General features: G+C 46.3%; 2 protein-coding genes across 2 annotated transcripts in view; both read left to right on the forward strand.

Moving 5' to 3' along the window:
* HSPA12A (heat shock protein family A (Hsp70) member 12A) overlaps window positions 1–19,316 on the forward strand; it is a 155,085-nt gene extending 135,769 nt beyond the window's left edge. Inside the window, exons 7-12 of the mRNA XM_008069674.2 lie at window positions 5,634–5,805; window positions 9,403–9,489; window positions 10,038–10,142; window positions 10,881–11,139; window positions 14,167–14,270; window positions 15,165–19,316. Coding sequence (XP_008067865.2) covers window positions 5,634–5,805; window positions 9,403–9,489; window positions 10,038–10,142; window positions 10,881–11,139; window positions 14,167–14,270; window positions 15,165–15,802 — 1,365 coding nt within the window. The 3' untranslated portion in view covers window positions 15,803–19,316. The remainder of the gene's footprint in view (window positions 1–5,633; window positions 5,806–9,402; window positions 9,490–10,037; window positions 10,143–10,880; window positions 11,140–14,166; window positions 14,271–15,164) is intronic.
* Window positions 19,317–22,859: 3,543 nt separating this feature from the next.
* Window positions 22,860–26,860, forward strand: CUNH10orf82 (chromosome unknown C10orf82 homolog). The gene is made up of 5 exons (XM_008069677.2): window positions 22,860–22,922; window positions 24,146–24,364; window positions 25,766–25,952; window positions 26,464–26,561; window positions 26,684–26,860. The coding sequence occupies exons 1-5, from the start codon at window positions 22,868–22,870 to the stop codon at window positions 26,833–26,835; spliced, it is 711 nt and encodes a 236-aa protein (XP_008067868.1). The 5' UTR covers window positions 22,860–22,867; the 3' UTR covers window positions 26,836–26,860.

Below are 26,860 nucleotides of genomic sequence, written 5' to 3' on the forward strand. Positions count from 1 at the left end.
GGGGGGGGGGGGGGAGGGAATCAAAATGGCACCTCAGAGACAAAAGGGTCCACAGTTCCTAGGCAGGGACAGATGTGACCAGCGTTTGTGGATATGGGGAACTGCTTTCTGAAGTCCAGAGACACACTGCAGACAGAGACCCTCTTCTCAGTGTTGACTAGCTTTGGTACAGTGATTTTGTGGCTTTGTTTTTGACCTTCACTAGGCATCCATCTATGTGAAAGGTATTTAATCAGGTGGATATGTGTCTCCTTCTACAGGGTGGCAGGCTGCCCACCAACCCCTCCAACCAAAGTGCATTCCATCAACCTGACTTTAGGCAGAAGAGCTGGCAGGATAAGGTAGAATGAGTATTCCATCAGGACAGTTGGGGAGCAGTCACATCTACTCTGCTTGCAAGGGAAAAATAGAGTCCCTCCTTCTAGGCTTATTGGAGGCCTCCTGAGCACAAGTTCATGGCACAGTCATATGGGGGCTGAGCTTCACCCTCCCACCTGCCAGATGGAAGAGAAGGAGACCTGGAAACAGAGCTGGGAAATGATGCTCTGGGCAGCATCTTCCATCAGGCAGGTGTGGAGTTCTGGGGCCTCCATTCGAACAGTTTATGACTCACTATCCACGAGGACTGCAGAGCAGGGTACACAGTTTCATCCGTGAAACTCCCAAAACTCATCTTGCATCAGTTGCATGTTGAAGAGATGGGTTAAATCTCCATTTTTTGGAATTCACAGACTCATAATACCTTTAGATCCTTTGAGAACGGTCAGTATGACTGGGCATGGTGGCTCACATCTGTAATTCCAGCACTTTGGGAGGCCGAGGCAGGAGGATTGCTTGAACTAAGTAATTCAAGACCAGCCTGGGCAACATAGTGAGAACTCACCTCTAAAAAAAGTAAAATAAATTAGCCAGGCATGGTGGCATGCACCTGCAGTCCCAGCTACACAAGAGGCTGAGGTGGAAGCATTTCCTGAGCCCTGAAGTTTGAGGCTGTGGTGAGCTGTGCTCATGTCACTGTATTCCAGCCTGAGCAACAGAGTGAAGCCCCAACTTAATTTTTTTAAAAAAGGAAAAAGAAACTTTCATAAAATGAAAAAGAATACACAGTGAAAAGATAGTAGCAGAAAAAATAGTTGATTTGTCTTCTGAGGCCTTTAGAAAAGACCTAGAACAGGAATATAGTTCCACTGAATCTGAGGACAGCATGGAGAAGAAATAGTCTAGTTTATTTCTAAAGGCGTTTTGCCTAAAATGTGTAACTCTAGTAGGTTCCGGAAACCTGTTAAACCAATGCTGCTCCCATATGCATGATGATCTCATCTAACATGGAGACCAGCTTGCATTTGCTTCCCTTTCTGAACAAGCTGCACTGAAAAATGATCATCAGGAAAAACAAAACTGCCTGAAATCCAGAGCTGGTGCAGCTGTAGCCTGACCACAGACCAGCTGAGTGCTTAGTTGGTCTGTCCACTTTTCTCAGCTGTGGACACAGTTCCTTGGAAGATTTTCCTGGCTGCTTGCAGGGCTGAGGAGCAGCGTAGTCAGTGTAAATGCCACTTCCTCACTTCCTCAGTCTCCCTGGAGTGCGATTTTCTCACCTGCTTCTCCTGAGTGGAGCTTGTGATCACAGACAAAGGCTCTAAAAAGCTACTACGATGGTGTTCCTGCTGCCCCAGATTCTTGGAGGAGTCAAATGGGGTAGCGTGTTCTTGGTGCAGATGCTTTCTGTTTGTCGAATCCACAGGTCATAGCTGCGGAATGTGTATGTTCCGTTCAGCAGGAATGAGGGTCAGGAAACTGCAGAGTGAAGACTGGCCAGAGTGATGGTGGATTCATTTGTTCGTTGTCTACCTCTTAAGCACCTTCAATATGCCATGGGGCAAGAAGGCCTGACTGCTGCCCTGAGAAAACATTCCATCTTTTAGCTTCTCGCTGCACATGTTCACACTATCTATAGAGTTGGAGACAGAATATTTTAAGTGCTTGGCAGGGCCCCAGTGCAGGGAGAGCTCACATGGGAATAGTAACCATGACGTACCAGTTCCAAAGCAGAATTAGCAAAGGTGGAGAGAGTGTTCTGCTCCAGTTGACCCTGGCCTGATCCCAGGCAAATAGACCCACAGGTCTCCTGAGGGCTGCCTGGTGGAGGGCTTCTGTTGAGGGTGACTGCAAGTGTTTGTGTGGAAACAAAGCTTGTTACTTCCGTGCATTGGACGCTCCTGCCTGGAGATAAAGACATCTGGGGTTTTAAGAGTCTGGCTGATTCTTCAGCATTTCCTCCTTTTTTTGGAGTTCACAGCAGCCCTGGGACTCCTCCTGGGGAGGTTGAATTTGTGCAGTCTGCTGCCTTCCTCCTCTTGCCTCATCCCCTGGGCTCTCCTCTGTGGCCTCCATGGGAGTTTCTGGTGGGACACAGCCCCTCACTCTCACTAGGTAGCATGATGGGGGCTGGTTCAAGCAAAGGAGCGTGGTTACCTTGTCCTGGGCCTCTCAGGCACTGCCCAGGCTCCTCTTTCACCTTGCTTTTTCCTCCCTTTGGGAATAGGGTCCTCTTTACTTCTGCTTCCTGGCTGCATCATCTCCCGGGTACAGTGGGGAGGACCCTATGGAAATGGGTCAAAACTTTTGCTGTAGAGCCGAGGCCAGCCCAGCTGGGAAGGGACAGATGAAAGGCTTCCCCTGAGGGGGACAGCTTATGCTATTGTGGGCAGACTCTCTTATTCAGCCTTCTTCGGGATGGCCCTTGGGGAGGGGGCCAGCTTGCAGGATTGTCAGTCATGCACCAGGCACACTCAGATGCCCTTGAATTGTAGAATTTTATTCACTTCTCCATATAGTCACCACTCTGTATATGCACTTTGTATTATTTACATTTTATTTGCTCCTCCATATATTCACTCCTTCTGTATAAAATGTCCCATATAAGTCAGAGTTCCTGCTCCAAATTCCAGGGAAAGTGTACGTAGAGGAATGAGCTTCTTTGCTGTTCTCTTTCTTTCCTCCTATCTCCCACTGCCATGGGCCAGGCCACATGGAGGCCTTGCTGTGGAAAATCCCACTGGGTAGGATTTGACATCCCAGTGGGACCTTGTAACAGTGATGTGACTTTTGAGTCATACATAGAGTTTTTGCCTTTTTTCTTCATACCAACTCTCTGGGCTCCACTCATAGGCTCATCCCTGCCCCCAGCGTTTATTTTCTAGTTTGAACTTTGGAAAAGGATCTTGTACATGTAGACCCAGCTGTTTCTTTGTAGCTAGTCATTCCTTCTTCCTCGCCAGGTTTTGTGGAAGCTGGCTCTGTAGCCTCTATTCTTCCGTGAGGTCCCTGGTGCTACAAACCTATGAAGATGGGAAGATCAACACAAAATCTGTCCTTTAGAAGGGGGCTCCTCTTGGTCTTGTTTTGGATTTCTTCTTCTGGAACCCTCGGGATTAAGGCTCAGAGACTTCACCATTCCTGGTGGCACTGCATGTGTGTGACCCATGTCCTCTTTCACAGAGCACTTGATCTTTCAGCCATTTTTGTGCTGAGGATGTCTAATGTGACCCTGTGAGGGTGAAGCTGGGAAGCGGGGGACTTTTACTAGCTGGAATAGCGAGCATTGGGAAATCTTGTCATGCATGGAGTTGGTGGCCTGTTGACCCATGTCACTAAGGGAAGACCCAGCCTTTTCCAGTCTTTGGGTATAGACACTGCCCATGTGGTTGGCTGTAGCTGAGGGTACTAGGCCATGGGGAAGGGGGTTCACTGTGGATGAAGCAGGGCACGAGTGTGGTTCTCATTTGGTTCTACCATTTGTGAGGCATTCAGTGTTTACAGAAGGAAGATTTTGAGTCACCTGCCTACTGGTAGTATCTCATTAAAACATAACTAATTGGATTTATTTGGGGTGAGGTTGTTACAGAGAACTTCTGACAGTGCATGCAGGCAATGTGTCATTTGATACCATTGAAGAGTAAATGGGTAAAAGAATGGTAACTTTTAACCAATTGAGAAGGAAATATTAGAGGTCCAGGGATTTTGTCTAAGGAGGCAGGACTGGCCACCACACCATCCCTGCAACTGGAGTTGCTAAGAACAGGAGAGCTGGGGCTGCAAGGCTTGAGACCTGAGCCTTATCACTTTCAGGATGGGTACCTGGAGCAAGACTATGCTGACTTTGGCACCAAAAGTCTCACATCCCAGGAAATCCCTCTTTTCTGGACCTTGGTTTCTTTCTGAGGAAGTGAAGGAGTTGGACAAAAGGCCCTGAAGGTCCTTTGCATTCCTAATATTCGAACCTGATGCCCCCCTCTCCTCCTTGCCCAATAAGTGGACCTCCTAAGCCCCTCTGCCCATGCTCTGGCTGGCTTCCCCAGGTAAGAAGTTTTTTGTGACATCAGGAAACCTTCTGTACCTTGTCTACGAGAAGAATCCACTAAACCTCAAGGGTATGGTAAAGAGCTGGGGGCCTTTCTCCCAAGTGGATGGGGCATGAAGGCAGCATCCCATTATTCCCTAAGAAGAGGCAAAAAAGTAGGCACAGTGGTGGCAAGAGCGAAGTGTGCCTCTGTTTTCCATGGTGCTGGCAACCAAGGAAATCCTGGGCACCTGAACAAGCTTCCAGAAGCAAGCGAGACTTCCTGTTCCAGTTCAAGGCCATGGGAGGTGGTGGGGACCTAGTTAGAGGCCAAGCCAGGCTCATTTATCTCAGCATTCTCAGAAGGGTGGTCCTGGGGCCTCCTGGGCTGGCCCTTCTTCAGGCCCAAGGGCCTATGTCTGGAACAGATCAAATGTCACAGAGCAGAGGCATTTCTGCCTATTGCAAGTGGAGCTCCCAAACATTTGCAGATGGAGGCTACAGATGGGAACTTGGAGATTGGATTATTAAAGGAATATTTATTATTATATGTGACATGCATGTATAATAAAAACTATTAAGGGAAGGCTTTGCTTAAGATACCTGCTAGCTGACTTTCAATCACACTCAAGAAAATGAGAGACCGCATGGGATTCCAGGACGGGCTTCCTTCTGGAGCCACTTGCTCATCTGTCACCCCAGGCAAGCAAACCTCAGGAGCCCTCCTAGAGTTCTGGAGGTAACAGATAGGCTTTCCATACAGCAGAATCAAATGTCTGCATAGCTGAGGTCTAGTGATGGCCCATTTGTTTCCCAGGCCACCAAAGATTAGGGTTTGCTTCAACTCAGTCAGACTCTGTGACCTATTTAAGCAGGAACAGATCATCTGCCTTCCATTCTGTGATGTTTTTCCAAGTTTTGGGGTCTTTGCAACTCTGTCCTGCCACCACTTGAGCATTGAACCCCATCTGCACCTCACAGTCCACATTCACTCTGACCCCTCCTGTGCTTCTAGTTCAGGCCAAGTGAGTCCCAAGTGCAAGAGGCCCATGGCCAGAGAGCCTGGCACTTCCTGAGAGTGCTTGTGCATTTTCTTTGGCCACTCTGGGGCATTTGAGCACCTGGCTTGGGGCCCCGCACCCAGCATTCCAATGTTAAGCTCCGCAGAGGACTGTGCAGGGAATGTCTCCAAGGCATGAGTGTGCCTTCTTTGGGCATTTCAGTCTGAGGTCTCCTGTGAGAGGGTCTGCCCAAGGAGCCCTGGGTCTCAGCCTCTGCTTCTGTCTTCCAGGCAGGTCTGGCCTCCCCTGAGAACTCGGAGCAGCTCATCATTGCCTTGGAGCCTGAGGCAGCCTCCATCTACTGCCGGAAGCTGCGGCTGCACCAGATGATCGAGCTGAGCAGCATGGCAGCCATCAATGGGTACAGCGGCAGTGACACAGTAGGAGCTGGGTTTACACAGGGTACCTCTGCTCTCTCTCTCCCCCTCCTGCTCTCTTCCCCCATGACCCCTGGATGTTTCTCTGCCTCCGATGATTTTAAAGGCACTTAGTGCTGTAATGAATCAAGGTACTCCAGTAGGAGGTTGGCTTTAAGCACCTCTGTACTGTGTCCCTATCTGGTCCCACCAACGATCTCCACAAACCAAGCAGTGGTTACCCAGGTTCGTCAACTACCAAGTGCCTGTGGGCAGGGGGTTCTCACCATGAACCTGAGGGCAGCTTGAGAGGAGTTCTTGGCCTTGCATTTTACTAGACTCTTAATCTTTCTTGTCTATTAACTGACTCTTAATCTAATTCCATTTGCCTGTTTATTAATTCCTCCATTAAGACTGTTGATTTATTGCTGACTCACTCATTGGAGTTGCTTCATGTGTGATAATTCAGTATGTGTCTTAACTGAGAGTTTAAAATACAGACCAAATGGGCTGGCTTTTCCTGACCCAGGCGATGCTCATTTAGTTGTGAGAAGGAACGCCTGCTTAGGGAGACCCAGGGCAGATATTTTAAGGAGATTTTCCTCTTTAATAGTTACCTGCATGCAAGTTGGTCACTGTCTTGGTCCCCAGAACTGTTTTCCCTGGCATCCAGGGCTCTGTGGGTCTCTTCAGGGCTACAGGGTTTGTAGAAATCCTAGGCCAGGGTCAAAGTACCAACATGAGCACAACACTGAGTGGGGGTGCTGTGGGTGGCTCCGGGCACCTCAGCTCTGAGCTCTCTGCTCTCTTCCTGGATGAGGACCTCAAGGGCAGACATCATCTGTTACCCATACCTGCCCCATACCCCCCGGAAGGTCCCAGACCCAAAAGGAGGAGAGGGAAGTCATCAGTGAGGACTGTTGCCAAGTTGTCCTCCCCTCCTAGACAAGCTTCTTTCCCAGATTTCTTTGGTTCCTACATCCAAAGTCCATCTCTGCACTCTCTTGAGGCACCTGGTCTAGCTCCCCCTGAGCAGATATACATCCTTGCCCAGACTATACTTGGTGATTCCTCCAGGCCTCTCTTCTTTCTCTTCCCAGGGGCAACCTGGCCCAGAGGCCAGTGGCCTCTTTGCACTTCAATCCCAAGATTTAGGAGTCTATGACCCTCAGCCACAAGACTGACAAAAGACTCCCTTGACACCAGGCTGCTGCCTCAGCCCAGCAGCAGCTGTGTGTTAGCACTTGAGATCTGAGTTACCTGGAATGGATGGAAACAGGCTTCCCTTTCAACCTGAGGGCTTGATTTGCTCTTTTCTACCAAGCTTGGCCTCCTTGAGGCCTGCTGAGGTTAGCCTTCCTGCTAAATCAAATGCTTTAACATTTTAAATACCCAGGATGATATATTTATTGACATTTCCATCTTCATTGTTCTCATGGTAAAAAAGAGGAATGACTGAATTTATCTCTTACATGCTGATTCTTAATTGTTCATAAACAAAATTTCATGTCAGAATTAGAGAATTCTAGAGTAACTTTTCCTTAACTTTTTGCAAGTATAGCACGAACATTTTAGGGGCAGAATCTGTTTTTGAGTGACTGCCTTCCTTGAGAGCTCAGTTTTTATCTCCCTTCCCTTAACGCATCATACGACCCCCATACCTCTCTGTGTTTGTGTCCTGTGGCTTGTAGAATTGGATGTTGTCTCTGTGTGCTCAGAGGGTCTTTTTGGACTGTGAAATACTCAAATTGTTGATTACTGCCCTTCTGAGGGACAGTGAGGCAGGGGTCTGGTATGAGCCTTGCTTTGCAAAGAGAACATCTCTCTCAGGAGTGGGGTTCTGTCTGGGGCAAGCCTGGCAGAGCACTTGACCAGGAGTACTTGAGATACTCAGGTGCTCCTTTATGATCAGAGCCCAGTGGACACCACTGAGGAGAGATGGAGTAGTTGCATGGCCCCCAGCATTGCAGGATTTGCCATCAATATTATTTTACTCCTGCAGGATTGAATGAGATCAGTAAAGGATACATTTTTCCCAGTCTTGGGCTTAATTTGCCTGAAAAATGGGCTAATTTTTTTGAGAGCTCATTACATGTCTTATTAGCCTCGCTTGGCTGTGTTTTATGAATGCCATTTTGTTATCTAGATGGTCTGAGAAAACGAAATGCCCTTTACAAGGTCTGTAGCAAGCTGTTCTGGTGCCAGTTCTGGGAACAGGAGAGAGGTCTTGAGTTTGGAGAACCCTCCCAGGCTTGCCGGAATCCCTTCAACAGGGGAGCCTCCCTCCTTACTCTATTCCAGGCCCTGAAGAACTTGGAGCTGGCTGAGCCATTCTCATCCCCAGAGAAGAAGATGTTTTGTAAACACTGTTCCTTGCTGAAAGAGGCTAGAGGGTCATGGGTGCTTTCCTGGATAACCAGCAACAGAGGGTTTGCAACACAATTCAAAATCAGCAGCACCAGCTTAGAGACTTAAAAAAAAAAACTTGGGAAAGGGTGAAGTTGTGGAATGGGGCAGCAGAGTAGTAGATAGCAGAATCCCCGTCTGTACCATCAGAGGGCTACTTTCAATTGTTCACAGAGTTATCATTTGTAGAGCATCAGGTCTTATCCCAGGGGCTCTGTCTTCATGATCACCTACTATGTGCTGTCATTCTGGGTACTGAAGGTACATTGGAGATTCAGTTCCTGCTCTGCCCATGGGGAACTTGGGCCAACTATTATTATCCTCATTGTATGGGTGAGGCAACTGAGGCCCAGAAGGGTTAAGTGGTTTGCCGATTCCCACCTTGGCTGTACCTTGCCGCTTCTCAGGTACCCTTTCAGAGCACTTTTCTCATCTCAAAACATTCCGTTATTCTGCTTTTCAAACTTTCTTGTAAATAGTTAAATCTCAAAGGTGTGAGAGTCTGTGGTGTGTGGGCTAGTTTCAGGTTGCAAGACAGGAGTTTTGGGGAATGCAAGTCCCTTAGTCCCCCCGACCTGGTTTCCTTATCTACACAGAAGGATAGTGATGTGTGCCCTGTGGGCCACACAGGGATCGCAGTTGCTCAGCACTCCAAGCCATGGCAGGAGCCATAGACTCAAGCAGAGATTATCTCCCAGTGTTCATGAAAAAGGCCATGCAAGGGCTTTTTTGGGTTCAGTCGCGCCACCTTGTGGCTGAAGCGCAAATTGGCTTCAACTGCGTCGGGAAATGGCTCCCAATCCATTTACCCAGAATCTAGATTAGGAAAACACGTCCCACATTCCTTGTATCACACAAGGTTCCTTGAAGTGCAATTGTTTAGCTGAGTGAACTGCTGGCTGTTTGGCAGAGAGCTTCCTCCCCGGAAAACTGGCGGATTTTATTCACCTGTTCCTCAAAAAATGTCACCGGAGAAGGGAATCTCATCGGGACTGGTTTTTCAATTTGGAACAGGTCAGAGCCGCCACACAGACCAACAGATGAAGGCCCGGTGGAAACAGCTACTTTCTCTGGGAAGAGCTGGCTTTGTGATTGTACTTATTTACGCATTTTGGTCAAATGTCACTAACATTTCATCCCTAAATCTCCTCATGCTATTGCCTCCAGCAACTGCAGATGACTGTCCGCTTTTTCATGCTGTCTTACCCGTCGTCATTTTCTTTCTGTCGGCCACTAGCTAAGGAACACATACGGCGTAATCGGCAGAGTCGGACATTTTTGGTGGAGAATGTCATAGGAGAAATCTGGTCCGAGCTGGAGGAAGGTAGCGTCCTTCAATGTCCTTTGCTCTTGCTGGTTCTTTGTGTGTCTCTGGCAAAAATGCATTCCCATTTGTCCCTTTTGCACTTTTGGAAAATGTTCAAACTCAGTGGGTTTTAAAGACCACTCATGCAGGGAGAGCTCTTTTGGGAGCTGTAACTTTGCATGTTGAAAAATGATGCCGACTCTTCAAAAGAAAGGTAGGAATTGGAGCTGACCAGTTCCAGAGTAAGTCTTGTGTTAAGCAACAGATGATTTGGGGGGTGCTATTTGCATGGCAGGAAGTTGCCCACCAGTATGTGCCAGGTATGCAGCACTGTGTGAATCTTAAAGTCCACTCACCTGGGTTTACACCATTATCCATGCATCACAGGGCAGCCATGATTGCATTCTCTTTAGACATGAGTAACTCCTGGTGCTGCTAATTAGCAAAACTATTGTACTAATGAGAATCGATAGTGCCAGGCTGGGTATACCTAGTTACCCCCCACCAGTTTGTTTCAGATGGGGTTGACCAGTAGTGCTTGTAAAAGACAGCTGTTTCTGTGCCAGGTGACAAGTATGTGGTTGTGGACAGTGGCGGTGGCACCGTAGACCTGACAGTCCATCAGATACGGTTACCAGAGGGACATCTTAAAGAATTGTATAAAGCAACAGGTGAGCCTCTGCGTGGCTAATTTTCTCATGCCTGAGCCATTTTCAGACAGTTCTGTTTTACTTGTTTTGGATCTCTCAGTTTCATTCTTTCCATGCCACTAGCATGTGGTATTGTAGGCGGTAGAGGATACTAATGTCTGTTTGAAATTGGAAAGCAAAATGCAATTAAACATTCTTTAAAGCACAAGCCATCACAACTTGGGTTTTGGCATAGAGTGAGCTTGTTTCAGACTCTGGCCAAGGAAGTTTGTTTCTGAAAGTTGTGGAAGGATGTCATGCCATAGTAACTTGATGCTGCCTCTGACTTAGTGCTAAAGTCGGCTTCCTGGGCCATCAGAATACTTTGTCTTGGGTCCGGATTGCCACACCAAGAACATGCTCTTTCCCTTTGGGGGACTGTGGAGAGGAAGGATAGTGAATAATTAGTAGGTCTCACAGGGACTGGATGAGGTCTGCTGATTTTGAGACACCACCCTTAGATTTCTTGAGGAATACTATGATACTCCTATTTAGATAAAAATATTGATTTTATTTTAAAAGATTGTTGACAAGAGATTTTTGTAGGAAAAAAAATGTTCTACATGGAATGAGAAGCTGCTAAGGGTTTTAGAGTGTAACAAAAAACTTACAGCTGTAGTCGGCATGCTAAATGGGTCATAGGTAGGCCTTTTTTCTCCCAGAGCTTGGATTCAGTTTCTAACAGTTCACATCGTGGGCTCCCTTTTGTTCTCAACTCAGGTGGACCCTATGGATCCTTGGGAGTAGATTATGAATTTGAAAAACTTCTGTGTAAAATATTTGGAGAGGATTTTATCGAACAATTCAAAATCAAACGTCCAGCTGCCTGGGTTGACTTAATGATTGCATTTGAGTCTCGCAAAAGGGCGGCTGCCCCAGATCGAACTAACCCACTGAACATCACCCTGCCCTTCTCCTTCATTGACTACTACAAGAAGTTTCGTGGGCACAGCGTGGAGCATGCCTTGAGGAAAAGCAAGTAAGTTGGCTTTACCTTTGGCCCAGAACATTCTAGGAGTGGATTGTGTTGATGGGAGAGAGAAAGGAGGTGTGGACCCTGTGTTCTAATCCTACACACTCGTTGTGCGGCCTTGGGCAAGGAACAAACTTCTCTATCCCTGTTTTTTCATGTGGAATCTTAGAATAATAATTCCACTTACCTCTTATGGCTGTGGTTAGAATGAAATTAATTCATGTAGGTTAGGTGCTTAGCACAATGCCTGGGACCTGGAAAGTATTATCTATGTGTTAATTAGTATTCACCAAAAAAGTATCAACTTTATGAAAGCCAGGAAATTGAGTTATGCTGTATTCCTAGTGTCTAGAAGAGAACCTGGTACACAGTAGGTGCTCAGTAAATATTTGTTGATTGAATCCCATGGGAGTCTAGGTTTCCTGCCACTCTGAGTGTTTGTGTCTCAGCTTGTTGCAAAATGAACGCATTTGGAAGATGCTGAATTTTAAAAATAATAGATAAAAATCATAGATTTCTAGTAACCTTGTATTTTTTGATATTCATAGTGAAACGATTATTATAGGAAGACAAATTTACATATCTACTACCTTCCATAATCACCTTTTTCTAATAACCTTCTTATAATGGAATATTTCAAACATTTACTAGGTAAAATACCCCATCATCCAACTTCAACAATTGTCAGTTCCTGGCCAGTCTGAATCCCTTAATTATTTTAAAGCAAATCTGATAGATTATCATTTAATCCATACATATGTCAGTATGTAGTTCTATAGGATATACATGTTAAATCATAACCAAAATACCATTATCACACTTAAAAATTAATAACTTTTTCAATATCAAGTATCTAGTTAACATTTATATTTTTCCAATTGTCTCATAAATGGTTTCAGTTTGCGCCAGTGTTCAATGAGTCTTTACACAGCAAGTATTTTATGCTTCTAAGTTCCACTTAATATATAGGTTCCCCCCTGGTTTTTCCTTCACAAATTATTAGATGATAAAACTGGTGGCTTTTCTTATAGAGTCTCCTACTGTCTAGTTTTTGCTCACTTCATGCCCATAGTGTTACATAGCATGTTCTGTCCCCTGGTATTTTTGTTTTTTGAAAACTGACAGATTGACTTAGGGGTTTAATCAGATTCAAGTTGGAATTTTTGGCAGGTCTGCTTCAGGGATGATGGTCTTTCTGATTGCACGGTATCAGGGGACATATGATGTCTGCTTATCTCTCCTTTTGTGATGTTCATTGTTGACTGTTGCCTAGGTCCATCAATTTATTAGGGGTGGCCAAACTGATACCCAAACTGGGTAAAGATCCAACAATAAAAGAGAACTACAGGCCAATATCCCTTAGGAACATAGATGCAAAAATCCTCAACAAGATTCTAGCAAATCAGATCCAAAACACATCTCAAAAAATCATCCACCACGACCAAGTAGGCTTCATCCCCAAGATGCAGGGCTGGTTCAACATTCACAAGACCATAAATGTCATTAAATACATCAACAGATGTAAAAACAAGAACCACATGATTATTTCATTAGATGCAGAAAAAGCTTTTAATAAAAGCCAGCATCCCTTCTTGATAAAAACCCTCAAACACCTAGGTATAGAAGGAACATACCTCAAAATAGTAAGTGCCATCTACGATAAACCCACAGCCAACATATTGCTAAATGAACAGAAGCTGGAAACATTTCCCCTGTAAACTGGAACAAGACCAGGCTGCCCATTCTCACCCCTCTTGTTCAACATTGTGTTGGAAGTCCTAGCTCGGGCAATTAGACAAGAGAAGGAAATTCGGGGTATCCAAATAGGAAAAGAGAAAGACAAGTTATCCCTCTTTGCTGATGATATGATCCTATACCTTGAAAATCCAAGAGCATCTGTCAAAAACCTACTTGCACTGATAAAGGACTTTGGCAAGGTCTCAGTGTACAAAATAAATGTGCAAAAGACAGTTGCATTCCTATATACCAACAACAAGCAGGGAGAGCCACAAATTAACCTTCCCACTAAGGAAACTGTCCATAGCAAGCCATGGGTCACTCTATACCACACAGCATGTTGTCCTTTGGCCTATTGCATGGAAAGAATTCCTGGTCTGGGAGACCTGGCAGCATCTAGAACATGTGTCTGGGAAGCAACGGGTGTATGCTTTGGGTCCGGGACAGAGGTTCCATTTACTTGGCTCCTTCAAACTTTAGAACAGGTGGAACACACACTGTGGGTTTGGAGAATAAACCCCTTGCTTTAGTTTAGTGCCAGAAAGTTTCCAAAAAATTCCACAGACTGGCATTTAACTTGATCTTTACAACAACCACTGTTAAGAGAGGTAAGGCAAGTGCTCTTATCCTTGATCTTTAGATATGAAGATCTGACTGCCTAGGCTCAGAGAAAATGGAAACCAACTGGCTCAAAGTCCCAGATCTCCTCCGTGGTGGTGGCCAGGCTGGAGTCCCCCAATCCCAGTTCTTCGTCTAGGACTCTTTCTGCTTCACACCACCACTTCTGGACAAGCTACCTCTTTGACAGAGACACCATAAGGGCCATCCAGTAGGATCAGGCCTATCCCTGCCATGTGACAGGCACCTGGAGGGCTGAGGACATGCACCTGAGCACAAATTTGTAACCTTGTGTAGCAGCATAATAAATGCATCATGTGAGCCTTTAACATGTTTTAATCCAACTGTTGTTGAATTCAACGAGTGGTCTTCCAAGAGAGAGAGTGCCCTTTATTTATCTCCTTGTCTCTTGCACTGGGCTTTGGCCTCCTCTAGCCCAGGAGAAGGTTGGTCACAGTCAAACACTAGATACAGCGAGGTTATTTCTTAGCTTTTGAGCTTCTAAGCATCCAGGTCCTGGCAGTTCAGGGGAGTTCCAAGGGTGCTTTTGACTTTCAAACCCCTTTCTGCCCCCTGAGATGTAATAGATGTTCTGTCAGGGTGCCTGTCTGTGCAGATAAGCTCTGGCTATTGTGTAGATTCTCATTGCTTGTTCCTCTCTGTGCCATGTTCCTGCAGTGTGGATTTTGTGAAGTGGTCTTCACAGGGGATGCTGAGGATGAGTCCAGATGCCATGAATGCCCTTTTTAAGCCAACCATTGACAGCATCATCGAGCATCTTCGTAAGTATCAGCCAGGGCTTAGACCTCAGTGAGGCGGATCTGAGAATGGTGACTGACTTTTCCAGCATCACAAATCAGTGCATGTGGAGTCAGGTTGGCAGGGAAACCGGGCCCAGGAGCCACAGGCCAGGGCTCCCCAGCTGTGAGTAGGCAGGGCTTGGGTATATTGAAGGGAAGTTGCTGGGCACAGGCTCCAGAGCTCTTTCCTCATGTACTGCAAAGCTGTTGAGAGCCTGTCTCACCTGGGCTTTTGGTTTGGTCTCAAAAGCCAGAGAGCTGGAAGCTTCAAGCCACATTACCTGAGAGTGATAGGCCCTGGGAAATGCCTAGTCTTTGATTTACTGGGACAAATTAGGACTCCTCACCCTGCTAGGGGAGAACAAACTGTTGTGTAAACCAAAGGAAGTTCTCCTGAAAGAGGGTAAAGAGAACCTGGCCATGCAGTTACCCTATGTTGGTGGCACTCACCTGGGGACACACAACAGACTCCAAGTCCTCCCCATCAACTTCCCACCCCACCTCCCACCTACCAAGTCAGAACCCCTAGGGTAGGATGGGGTTTTTATGAAAATCAGGGAATGGCTTACTCAACAGAACCATAGGTTTGGAGAGCTTCATTTGTGCATAATACATTCTACTTAAAAGCATCACCATTTATGTTAAAATGGGTTTCTGCTTAGCAGAAGCTCTGGTTTTATTCTTGAACATACTGGTGTGCAGACTCCCTTTCTTTAAAGGACCTGTTCTATGAAATTCTGCTCAAGTTCAGAGTCAGCCTGCCTTCCCCTAGCCCAAGAAGTTTTGTCCATTTATCCCCAGACACAGGCAGCTTAGTTCTCCCCTTGCTCGCTGGCTTTTGGTGACAGGGCATTCTCTCTGCCTCTTCCCTTTCAGGGGACCTGTTCCAGAAGCCCGAGGTGTCCACTGTCAAGTTCCTTTTCCTAGTGGGTGGCTTTGCTGAGGCTCCCCTCCTGCAGCAGGCAGTGCAGGCTGCCTTTGGGGACAAGTGCCGGATCATCATCCCCCAGGACGTAGGCCTTACCATCCTCAAGGGCGCAGTCCTCTTTGGCCTGGACCCCGCAGTCATCAAGGTGCGTCGGTCACCGCTCACCTACGGGGTGGGTGTGCTGAACCGCTATGTAGAGGGCAAGCACCCACCTGAGAAGCTGCTGGTGAAGGATGGCACTCGCTGGTGCACTGACGTCTTCGACAAGTTCATCTCTGCTGACCAGTCTGTGGCCTTGGGTGAGCTGGTCAAGCGTAGCTACACCCCGGCCAAACCCTCCCAGCTGGTCATTGTCATCAACATCTACAGCTCTGAGCATGATGACGTCAGCTTCATCACCGACCCTGGGGTGAAGAAGTGTGGCACACTCCGCCTGGATCTCACAGGGACCAGCGGCACAGCGGTGCCCGCCCGTAGGGAGATCCAGACCCTTATGCAGTTCGGGGACACTGAGATCAAAGCCACAGCTGTTGATATAGCCACCTCGAAGAGTGTCAAAGTTGGGATCGACTTCCTAAATTACTAACCGTCCTTCCCCATCACCTGTCCCCTTGGACGCAACTTATCTGCATCTGCTGACCTCAACCTTTTTCCCCTGACCTTGACCCTCACCATTGCCCACTTGAATTTCAGCAGGGAAAATGACAACAACCAGGGCTAGAAATAGTTGGAGATTTTTGAGGGCACACTGGAGTCAGAAAAATTATCAGAAATTAAGATTACGATTTGGGCATAGGAAATTAAAGGATCCTAGGAGAACAGCTAGTTTTCATAGGTACAAAAGTGGTGACACGGCCACCGACAAGGGGATCAGTACATTTCTGCAGCAGTGGTTGAGCTTGCTTTGAACAGAACTCCATTAAACAGAATTTAGGATGCCCTATTGCTATCTTTCTAGATTTAAAATGAGATCTTTGAGCCATGAGCAGATCTTCAGCTGAGACTCTTCTTTTAAAATTTTTTGGATGGCAGTCAATATAAAATGTCACCCATCTGCCGTTAATTTCTTTTCATTTCATCATGTGATTCAAAGTGGTGATTCAGTGGGAACTTGGAATGTTTTTAGCTGATCATAGAAGACTGCCTACACTGGGCACTCTTTTAGGTTCCCATATAATTTAAATGATGAGGTTCCAGGAAGAAAAATCGTAGGCTTGGCTGATCCATTAGGATTTGTATGAGCATGAAAGGTGCCTCAACTTTTCAGCAGGTGAAAACTTGCTTTGACGGAAATGGATATTAAAGAGTTACTGACACATGGCAAATTGTATTCTGTGATATAATTCCCAGAATGCCAAGTCCTGATTTCTCAGTTCATGGGTAATTCTAGTTAATCTTCTAGGAATTATGTGTGAAAATGAGGTTGCAATTTGTCTTGTTCACATCACCAAGCCTGGAAGAGCCCCTCATCTTGAAAAGCAGAGAGATTTTAAATTAATCCACTTCTTCCTGCTCACCTTCATCCCTGTAAGAATTCTGGCCATTTATTCCCTTGTTTTGAAAGGAGTACATTGTGAAATATGGGAAGAGAATCTGCTCTATGAAATGGTTAATTAAAATTTTAGTTTTTAAGTCTGTTTAAAAATAATTTGTAATCTACACTTGGTGAATTAAGCCAGTTTTCTTCAAGGAAGGTCTGTGGCTCAGAATTGCCTGGGTGTGTGTTAAAAACAGGTTCCCTTTTTCACTGAAGTTGACTCTTGGAGGAGTGACCCCAATTTGCATTTTTAGTGTATACAATAGGTGTTTATGGTTCAACTGAAATTTAGGAAGTTCTAACTTTAGGTTTTGTTGACCACGAACCGCCCCCTGCGGTCTTCCCCTTAGGGTCCCTTTAGGAAGAAGGCTTACACGTGAAGGTGATTCCACACTGTGTCCTCTTGGTGTGTGGAGCTGGGGCTCCACTCCCCTTGGGGAGGCAGTTTTAACCCACCCAGGGAGGAAAAACATTGCCAAAAAGGAACCCGAAGAACAGGGCTGCCTGAGGAACCAACTGGAGGGTCTGCATTCTCCCCTTCCCCGTTCTCCCTTGTACAAAGACTGTTTTCTCTAACATTCAGAAGCCTAATGAGGAAAAAGAATCAAGACTGACTCACAGCCCATCTGATCTGTTCAAAGCTGTCTTTTCCACCTGCTGGAATTCATGAAATCACTGGAGGCATGCATAATGAATGAATAGTGAATGAGCGAATGAACTTCCAGTGTGAGTTGGATTCACAGACCCATTATCATAGCCAATATGCAGATTTTCAATAGCATTTCACATTTCATATTAACGTGTCTTCTTTTTCATATCGCCTGCTGCAGAATTTCTTACTAGAATGTGAAACATGAACAAACCACAGAACTAGAGAATGCTAGTCACATAACTTAGTAGCGGGATTTCATATCCGGGCACAAAGGTGTGTTTGCTAGTGTTCTCTTGCTACCTGTTCTGCTTCAAAAGCTAAACAGTATGGGTCTTTCTTTGGGGTTGCCAGCCATATTCCACAAATAAGACTTTTCAAAGTAGTTATGAGTAATATAATTTTATGTACATATAATATTAGAATGTTGTACAGAATCTTTATTTCTACAACACGCTTTTCTTGTTTAAAAAAGAGAGAAAATGCTCTTTAGTTTTTGTTGTTGATATTGCTGCCCTTGATTTTCCAGTTTCCTTTTAAATTGTGCTCACTAATCATCAATTTGTGCTGATGCCAAGCTCTGGACCATGTATGCAAGACTGAGCAATAGACAGAGGTACCTGGGGTCGGAATTCTCTGAACACCTGATCCCCCTGGATCAAGAGCTTCAATAGACCCTTCTACGTGCACATCCTTCCCAAAGATTCACAGATTACATTTAGAGGAGCCTGCATTCTTGTACAGACTTTGAGAGCTGAGCAATTCTGGTTCTGTAAACAATGTGACTGTGCAGAACAGCCTAAGAAACCTCTCATCCTGAGGGGTCATCAACCTCTTCTGAGGCAAAGCAATCACCCTGAGGCTAAGTGTGGTCTGCTGTGTGTGATGTTTTCAGTATGCCAGGGTCAAAGGAAGGGATCAGCTTTTCTACTGGGTTAAGTGTAAATGGAATATGATGAAGCATCTCTTTTTTTTTTTTTTTTTTTTGGGTTAATGTAAAACCTTTCTTGCCTTGCATTAATGATGTCTCCTTTCTAACTATTTCTCTTAAATGAGCTGATAGAAATCTGTAATGTTGGCAAATGGATGATGAAGAGGGTGATAAATTGACTGGACTTTCTTCTGGTCACAGAGATGCAGCCCCAGTAGTCAGACTCCTTGAATGAAACCTTCAATTCCATCCCTCCCTGCCTCTACCCCCACTGAAATATTCTAAAATAAGAGCACTGGATAAGTACACTTGGACACATATTCTAATCTCAGAAAGTATCAAGAAGGCCCATTGTCTTGACCCATTACTCAATTGTCCCTGGCATGTTATCTGATATTGATGATTCTTGGAAGCAGAACCATCAAGAATTTCCTTTGAAACTGCACTTTCTGTACACAGCAGGCATTAAATGCTGAATGACAGACAAGTTACAGACAGGATAGGAAAGAGGAGGAGCCATACAAATGTTTTTGCAATGTGATGGCTAAGATGAGTTCAGATGATAGAGGCTGCCCTACCTTTAGAATGTTATTTAGAACAAGTTTAGCTTTTAGAGTCCAGGTCTGGTTAATTGCCAGGGTAGCAAAGAATCGCATGCACCAATATAAACAGGAGTCAAAATGCATTATTAGTCGAAGATCGAACTTCACATTGTAGAGATGTAATAGCTGTGATTAAGCTGCATATGTTTGCTGGGAAATGGCTTAAGTGGATGACTAGTATAAACATCGGTCATTATGTCACACCTTTCATCTGCTTGAAATATGGAACAATATTCTAAAATATCAGCTGTTGGGGTCTTATTCACTACAAGATAAACTCAAACTTCACAGAACTTTGCAGCAGTTCACAACTTGACAGGATTGTGTCTGCAAACTCTCTTGTCTTCACAGATGTCTAATAAAACAAAATTCTGGATCTCATGTGGCCCAGAACTTTTTATTTTCTCCCTATTCTGGGTTTGTAAACAGAATTATAGACAGATCATTACTGACCTCCCCCTCCACTCCATCTCAAGTAGAGATTGATTTTCAGGTCCTTTCTGGGGGTAGTGTAAGCTTTATTGAGTTATTCCAGCAAGACTAGTCCCTTTGTTTGCTTGGCACCAAGGCTCCATGGATGTCCACAGAGCCCCTATGTCCTCCAAGCTTGCATCATTAATGCAAGTCTAGCTAGAGAGAAAGCAGATAAGAAGGGTGGCTACTGACAATTCCACTGTACTCAGATGAAAGTCATTCAAGACATGCAGAAGGCCTGGGACCGATGTTTGCCCCTGGGCATTCCAGCAGGCACGTTAAACTGGTTGTGTCCACCCCCCACACTCTCCAGAGTAGTCTCTAGAAGCTTCCAGGAGACCTTTGGTGGGGTCCCAGGACACTAAGAGAGGTGTAAATGGTGGCTGGCTCCACTAACCTTCATCTGAAGTTTAATTTCCAGGGAAGCAGAGGTAGGGAAGGCTGGAAGCTGTAGTAAACAAACAACAAAGTGTACTGGAAAGTAGTGCCACAAGGCATCCTGCTTCGATGTCTTGCTGTAAAGGGAGCAGCAGGGCTAGCTGTCTGTAAAACCATCCGGGACCCTTCTATCTGAGTCATACAGTGAACATCTTGGGTTTCAATCCAATGAGATGAAGGCTGGCCCCCCTTGGTTCCCATAAAACAAGAAGGTTAGAAAGAAGGACACTCACCGTCCCCGGGCATCCCTTCCTGGCGCTGCACTGCCTCTTCTCTGCCCCCTTAACCTGTCCCGGCCACTTGAAAATCCAGGCTTCCCTGACAGGAGGCAGAAAGAGAGGACGGGGGTGTTGTTAGGCCGAGGGGAGGGCCCATATGCAGAAACCCCGCACCTCCTCCCCCTGCCTTTCAAACAGCTCCGGCCCGCACACCTCCACTCCACACTCCACAGCTAGCACAGGGAGGGGGCTTGTTCCCGCCCACCCGCTTCCCTCAGCGGACCTCCAGGCCCAACCCAGATCCAGGTAGCCTCGGTCTCCACGCCGAAAAAATGGCGGCAGTGACCCGGAGCTGCACACGTGCCACTGCCTCCCCACTGGGGGAGGCAAGTGCGGAGGAGAGTGTCGGACCCAGGCTGACCCAGGTGCTGAGGGAAGTGCACCCAGATTCACTCTGTTCACCGGCCTCCCCGCCCCCCCCAGCCCTCCGAGAAAGGGGGAGGGGCAGGCTGGTGGGATGGCTACCCTCCCTCCACCGCCTCGTGAGCGCACAAAGGCCTAGCCTGAGGCCAAGGGGCTGGGAGGCCCAGGCAGAGGCTGGGGTGGGCAGGAAGCCCCACCAGGCAAGATCCTGATCCACTAAGGTGAGCGCCACAGGTGGGATGGTGAGAGGGTGGCTGGGAGGGGGCTTGCCATCCTTTCTGGCTCTCTCCCAGCGTCCCCTGTCAGGACTCCTCCTCTCCATGCTTCTCCCTGCCTGCCTCCTCCGGGCAAGCCGCAGGGTGGGGTCCCGCCTCAGCAGATGCTTTTGGGCAACATATCCTACTCCTGAGAGTTTGTTGAGAGGTCATCCATTCACACCCTTTTCACTCTACAACCCTTAGACAAGTTACTTAACCTCTCTGCGCCCTATTTTTCTCCTCTATAAAATGAGGATACTAACAGGAACTAATTCTTGGGGAAACTGTGGAGATTAAACAGAAATGCAGCTCTGCTTCAGTCATGTGGGCATAGCCAGTGTTCTTTAAATGTTGTCTTTTTAATCCTCATGTATAAGAAACCAAGAAACCCGGAATTATTTTAGGGGGGAGTGTTGGGTCTCCTGTAGTACAGGCTTCCCCTGCTAGATAAGTGCTCTGGGAACCCATCAGCATCAGTGTATCAGCTAGCATTGTTGTGAGAAGCTGTATTAGGATTCAGTGAATTTTTTTTCTTGAAGATTCGTCCCATCTACCCATTCCGTGGTGGGTGATTTACAAGTGCACCTGCCCACACCACGCTGTGTTCAACAGTTTTTGACCAATAATGGCGTGACTCCCATGCCCCACCCTCCCTGTTTGCACAATCTCGCCCCTAGTGACTTTCTTTTTGTTTCCCTGGATGGAAAAATCCTCAAAGGGAGACATTTTACCGATGGGAAGAGGTGAAACAAAAAATGGCAGAAAAATTGATGTGTTTTTTTCAAAAATTGTTTTGACCAGTGGAAAAAGCATCATATAGGTGTATTGCATCAAACAGTGAGTATTTTGAAGGTGACTGAAGTTGAAATATGTCAGAATATATACACAGTTTAAAATAAGTAAATTCCAGTTTTTTTGCAACCCCCCCCCCACATGTCATGGAGCTGTTGAGGGGATTAAACAGTTTTACACATGTAAAGCTTCTAGAACAATTCTTGGTAAGCAGGTGGGTGGTATGCATGGGACAAAGATTCACACCCAGTTCTGTCTGTCTCCAGGACCAGCCCCTCTTCTCAGAAGCCGGACCCGCGCTGCCAGGGCTTAGACTCACCTAGATGTGATCCAGTCCTCACTGCTCTCAGCCTTGTGGGAGCCGAACTGTCTTAGCAATTCCCATTGTGGCTCACCAACCCATGACTGTGTCCTTCCCCTTCACCCTGAATCCCTTTGTCCTGGTCTCCAGGGAATCACTTTAAAGAAATGAGCCAGCTTGGCAGGGTAGGACTTGGCAAGGCCTTGCCCATTTGGGGGGACTTTCAGTGCTGCCCAAGAGGGAAGGAGTCTTGCTCCAGAGGCAGCATTCACATATACTGATGCTGCAATGGACAACCCCCCCACCACCCAACCCTCTGCTCACCTACCTTAGACTTCGCGTCAGCCCTTTTGGAACTTCTTAATCCCTTCAAGCCAGGACTGACTCTAACTCTTTGTTGTGGAGTGCCCTCCTGTGCATTACAGGGTGCTTAGTTTTAGCATCGTCCTGGTCATTCCATCCCCCAGTTGTGACAACCAAAAAAATCCCCAGACACTGCAAGATGTTTCAAGGGTGATAGTGGGGGCTGAAATAATTCACCCCTGCAGTCTGATTTCACCTGGATAAGAAGGAACTATGAGGGTGTGGGTTCCTCATCTTTCCCTTCCCCCAAGACTCGTGAGCCTTACACAGGGGCCTCTGGGTCTTGCTCAGTTTTATATTCTCAACTCTGTTACAGTTTATGGCCACAGTATGTGTATAGTTCATGACTATTGGACAAGTGAATGGATGGAAGAATGGAAGTTTGGATGGATGGAGGGAAGGGGACCTCCAGGGAGGGGAGACACTGGTGGATGGTGATGTGCACACCTGTTATCTAAGTTAATGTAAAAGGCAATGTACTAGGCCATTGGTTGATAACTGAAGCCAGTTATATCCACTGGTTTTGGGTAAGATACCGCTAAGTCTCAGCCCCTGAAAAGGTTATTCTTCTACTCCCAAAGACTCACATACATGTGCAGTAAGTTCTTGAATCAGGACTTTTGATGAGACCATTTCATTCCCTCTTCATTAACAGAAAGAGAAATCATGGAGTCTTCTAAGACCTTCATGAGAAACCTGCCAATCACAGCAGGCTACAGTGGTAAGTGTGAACACACCCTGCAGAGGAGTTCTGGTCCTGTCTTGTCCCTGCCTTGACCAACATCCACGTCTGTTCAGCTGACTGGGCCGGTAATAGGTGCTCTAGCTTTAAGACAAGCATTGAGAGCACTCCATTGAGGAAAAGAGCAGTTTGAGAGCTGGGTTCTGATAAATGGAGAGACAGAACTTAGGCCAAATCTTCCAGGACTCGGCCTGGAATGCGGAAAACACTTAATGCTTGTTGAATGAATTTAGACCAGAACAGACACGATGCAAAGAGCATAGACATCATCTGGGGGCCTGTCCTTCCAAGGTGGGTTTTCTCAAGTCTCCCACAAAAGTTGTTCTTAAGGTCCCATTCCTTTCTGCATCCCCTAAAAGAAGACTGTCCAGCACTGTCAAGAGCAGTCTAGTTATTACATTCTTCCAGAGAAGAGCTCAGGGAGTAAGGGTTTTGCTTTCATCTCTGAAGCCAGGCTTTGTTTCCTGGGGACAAAGGTCAAAATGTTGGGCTTCAATCTTGAGAGAGATTTATTTATATATTTTGCAGGTTAAAACCAAGTTCTTAACCAGTTTTCCCCATTTGTTCTTTTAAAAAATGGCCTTATTGTGACAATATTATAGTACTTAGGATTCAGCATCCAGTTTAAATAAATAGTTGTGTTTTACCCATACTAATTGTAATGATTATATGTTATTTGGTGGGAAATGGTGAAAAATTGTTTAGGGGTGGGTCTTGTAGATAATGAATTTACTTTTTGTGTGATAGGTCTCTGCTTTTAATAAGCCTGCAATTTCCCGATGGTCCGGCAAGAAAGATCCCAAATTGCATTTGGGAAGTGTCGAGGAAAATAAGCTTTCTCTCTAAAAAGATGAATAATTTCAATTACTCCTCAGACTATCATTTTGGCCCATTAAGTGCTTTCCCCATTTTATGTTCAGGCTGACATCAGAGGCTTTGCTATCAAAGAATATTACTGTCATCGTTTTTGTTGAAACAGGCCTTCCCTTCCCAGCTTCAAGGTCATTTTTTGTGGCTCTGGGAGGGCCCAGCCCCAGTGGAAACAACAGCACTGTTTGCATTAATGGCCTTTGGTAAAATGCAGTGTTGTTGGCTGTGCAAGAAATGCCAAGTGATGGGTTGAAATTCTGGGGAGCTTGGACTGCTCTGAATTCCTTGTTGGGCTGCCTTGCTGAATGCTGTGACTCTATCGGCTCTTGCAGGCTTTGTGCCATTCCTCAGCTGCCAGGGAACCTCCAATGAGGATGACATGAACCACTGTCTGAAAACCTTCCAGGAGAGCACACAACGCTACAAAGACCAGCTGGAGGAGTTTCGCTGCACAGTGGCTACTGCCCCGAAACTGAAGCCCGTCAGCTCCGAGGAGACGGTCCTGCGGGCGCTGCACCAGTACTACCGGCAGTACCACCCCATGACTCTGGGTACCAACACCCTGAAATCATCTTCCCTCACCTCGAGTCCCAAGTGCAGATCCTCACAGGCCAGCTGAGCTGCCACAGAGCACACAGAATCCAGCACAGTTCCAAATCCCCAGGAGTCAGTGCAAAAGGGAAACGCTCAGTTTCTTTAAATGACACAGATGCATTTCTAGGGGAGAGGGTCATAGTCCTGGTCAGGGAAGAGGATGCTAGCCTAAGAGCTAAGAGACCCTCGGCAAGTCACAGATTTTCAGGCCTCAGCTTCTAGATCGGTAGATACCATGTTTTATTTGCTTTCTCTGTGCTGGGCACCCTAATTTTACTAACTATTCTAATAGTCCTATGTGGCCCAGACTTATTCCCATCTCAGAGATAGGAGAAGTGAGGCTTCGAGAGGTGGTGTCTCTTGGCAGAGGTCAGTGCATGAGCTCTGAGGTCAGACCTGGCTTTGAGTTCAGCTCTTCCAGGTACTAGTTTGGTGGGAAGGGGCTTCATACTGAACAACAACAACCAATGACAAGGAATCATAAGAATTATAACAATGAGTTGACCTATATTATTTTTAAGGTCTAAAGTCCTACAAGAAAATTAATGGCTTGATTGACTTTATTATTGTGACTTTATTTATAATTGTTTGAGGACTTTTCAAGAATACGTGATAATTGACATGTTTGCTGTGTTTTAAATTTTCCAAGCATGACAAGGAATATCTGCCTAAGAGTTTGGGATTTAGCTTAACTCTGTGAATTCTGGCTGTGTGATCTTGGGCAGCTCATTTCCTCTCTCTGGGTTCCAGTTTCTTCATCTAGGGCAGGGAAGGATGGACTACATGCTCCCAAGGGTGCCTTCCAGCTCTTAGCAAGTGGAGGAGGCAGTTGGGACAGTGAAGCCTGCCCAAGGTCACCCAGCCAGCCAGAGTCAGTCCTGAAGGCTGGTCCCTGGTGCTGAGGCTGATGTGTTTTCTCCTAACTTGGATGCTTCTCTTGATTCTCTTCCTAATGTGCACAGTCACAGAGGGATATCTGAAGCTTTTTGATTAGCCTGAGACAGAAGCAAGGATCTGTTTAAGAGCAAGACAGAGCCAGGTTTGATTCTGTGTTTCATCACTTCCTGGCTATGTGACCTTGGCCAAGGCTCTCAACCTCTTTAAGGTCTCAGTCTCCTCCACCATATGGTGGAGGTAATAATGGTTCTAACCTCTTAGAGTCTGTGAGAGAATTAAATTAGATACTATTTGTAAAGCTCTTACCAACGTGCCTCGCACACTGAATCACCCAACCAGTGGTGGTTGCCCTTAGCACACCTATATGACTGGGGCTCACCCTGGGTTAACTGTTGGGGTGCCAGCTAACTCCCCACTATGTGGCTTTCCAAAGCCTTCAGGAAGCCTGGTGTCTTTTACAGAATGCAAATATGTGAAGAAACCACTCCAGGAGCCCCCAATCCCTGGCTGGGCAGGCTACCTCCCAAGAGCCAGGGTCACTGAATTTGGCTGTGCTACAAGGTACACTGTCATGGCCAGAAACTGCTACAAGGACTTCCTGGACATCGTGGAGCGGGCCAAGAGAGCACGTCTAAAACCATATGAGGAGTGAGTCTGGCTCAGGAAATAACCCCGGGCACAAGATCAAGGCAGAAGGGCAGACCCAGGCCAGGGGTTTACCAGATGCCCCCATCCCAGCAGCAGGACTGCTTCTGTGTGTGGTTTGTCTTATGAAGATGCCTCATTTGTAGTTGCAGGGCCTTTAAGTAGGCAGCTGCCCTCCACTGCCCATCTGTGCTCAGCAGGCCCCAGCATCCCTACTTGGGGTCTTTGCTGGCTGGCAGGGAGAAATTGGGAGTAAAAACCCACGGGGCCACCTGGCAGCAGCCTGAGGCCCAAGGGTGCTAAGGAAGCAAGAAGGCAGGGGATACCATGGCACTGCATGGGAGGGCTTCTGTGGCCTCAGCTTTCTCTTCTGTAAAAAGGATATGATGATCCTTACCTTTAGGATAAACTATAAGGACTAGAAATGAACATAGCATGTTTATACACGACCTGCATATATTGCATTTATTCTTTAATAAAAGGAGCAACTTGATGACTTCTGTTCTTATTTTAGAATATATGAACTCAACTCCACACCACCTCTGGCTCCTTCTTCAAAAGTTTTGCAGCACGAAGGGCTATTGCCAAAATATCCAGATTTCTCTATTGCAGGTAAGGGAGGACTCTTTCTTCCCTTCCTACAATTTTTAAAAAATGGGATGGAATATTTGCAGTGGCTTTTCTCCTTAGCTGGGCCACCTGCCGACAACTCATGCGGATGACTTTTCTTTCAGGTGGAAGCTGCCCTGCCCTTAGGAGACCCCTGAGACAGGACCCCATTGAGAGAGCTCCAGTGATGTATGATTGCACCCAGAGGCCAAATATGTCATGCAATGGGAAGATTTATCTAGAGCCACTGTCCTCAGCAAAGTATGCAGAAGGCTAGAAGCATAGAGTCTCCCAAGGAGAGG

This window comes from Carlito syrichta, unplaced genomic scaffold (assembly GCF_000164805.1).
Source record: "Carlito syrichta isolate Samal-C Ts95f unplaced genomic scaffold, Tarsius_syrichta-2.0.1 Scaffold312174, whole genome shotgun sequence".
Taxonomy (NCBI): Eukaryota; Metazoa; Chordata; class Mammalia; order Primates; family Tarsiidae; genus Carlito; species Carlito syrichta.

What these genes read in the sequence shown, in the direction of transcription:
- CUNH10orf82 (XM_008069677.2), top strand. Translation starts at nt 22,868, where the DNA reads ATGGAGTCTTCTAAGACCTTCATGAGAAACCTGCCAATCACAGCAGGC. An exon ending in GTACCACCCCATGACTCTGG is followed by an intron (nt 24,365 to 25,765) that starts GTACCAACACCC and finishes TGTCTTTTACAG; the next exon opens with AATGCAAATATGTGAAGAAA. An exon ending in TCCAGATTTCTCTATTGCAG is followed by an intron (nt 26,562 to 26,683) that starts GTAAGGGAGGAC and finishes CTTTTCTTTCAG; the next exon opens with GTGGAAGCTGCCCTGCCCTT.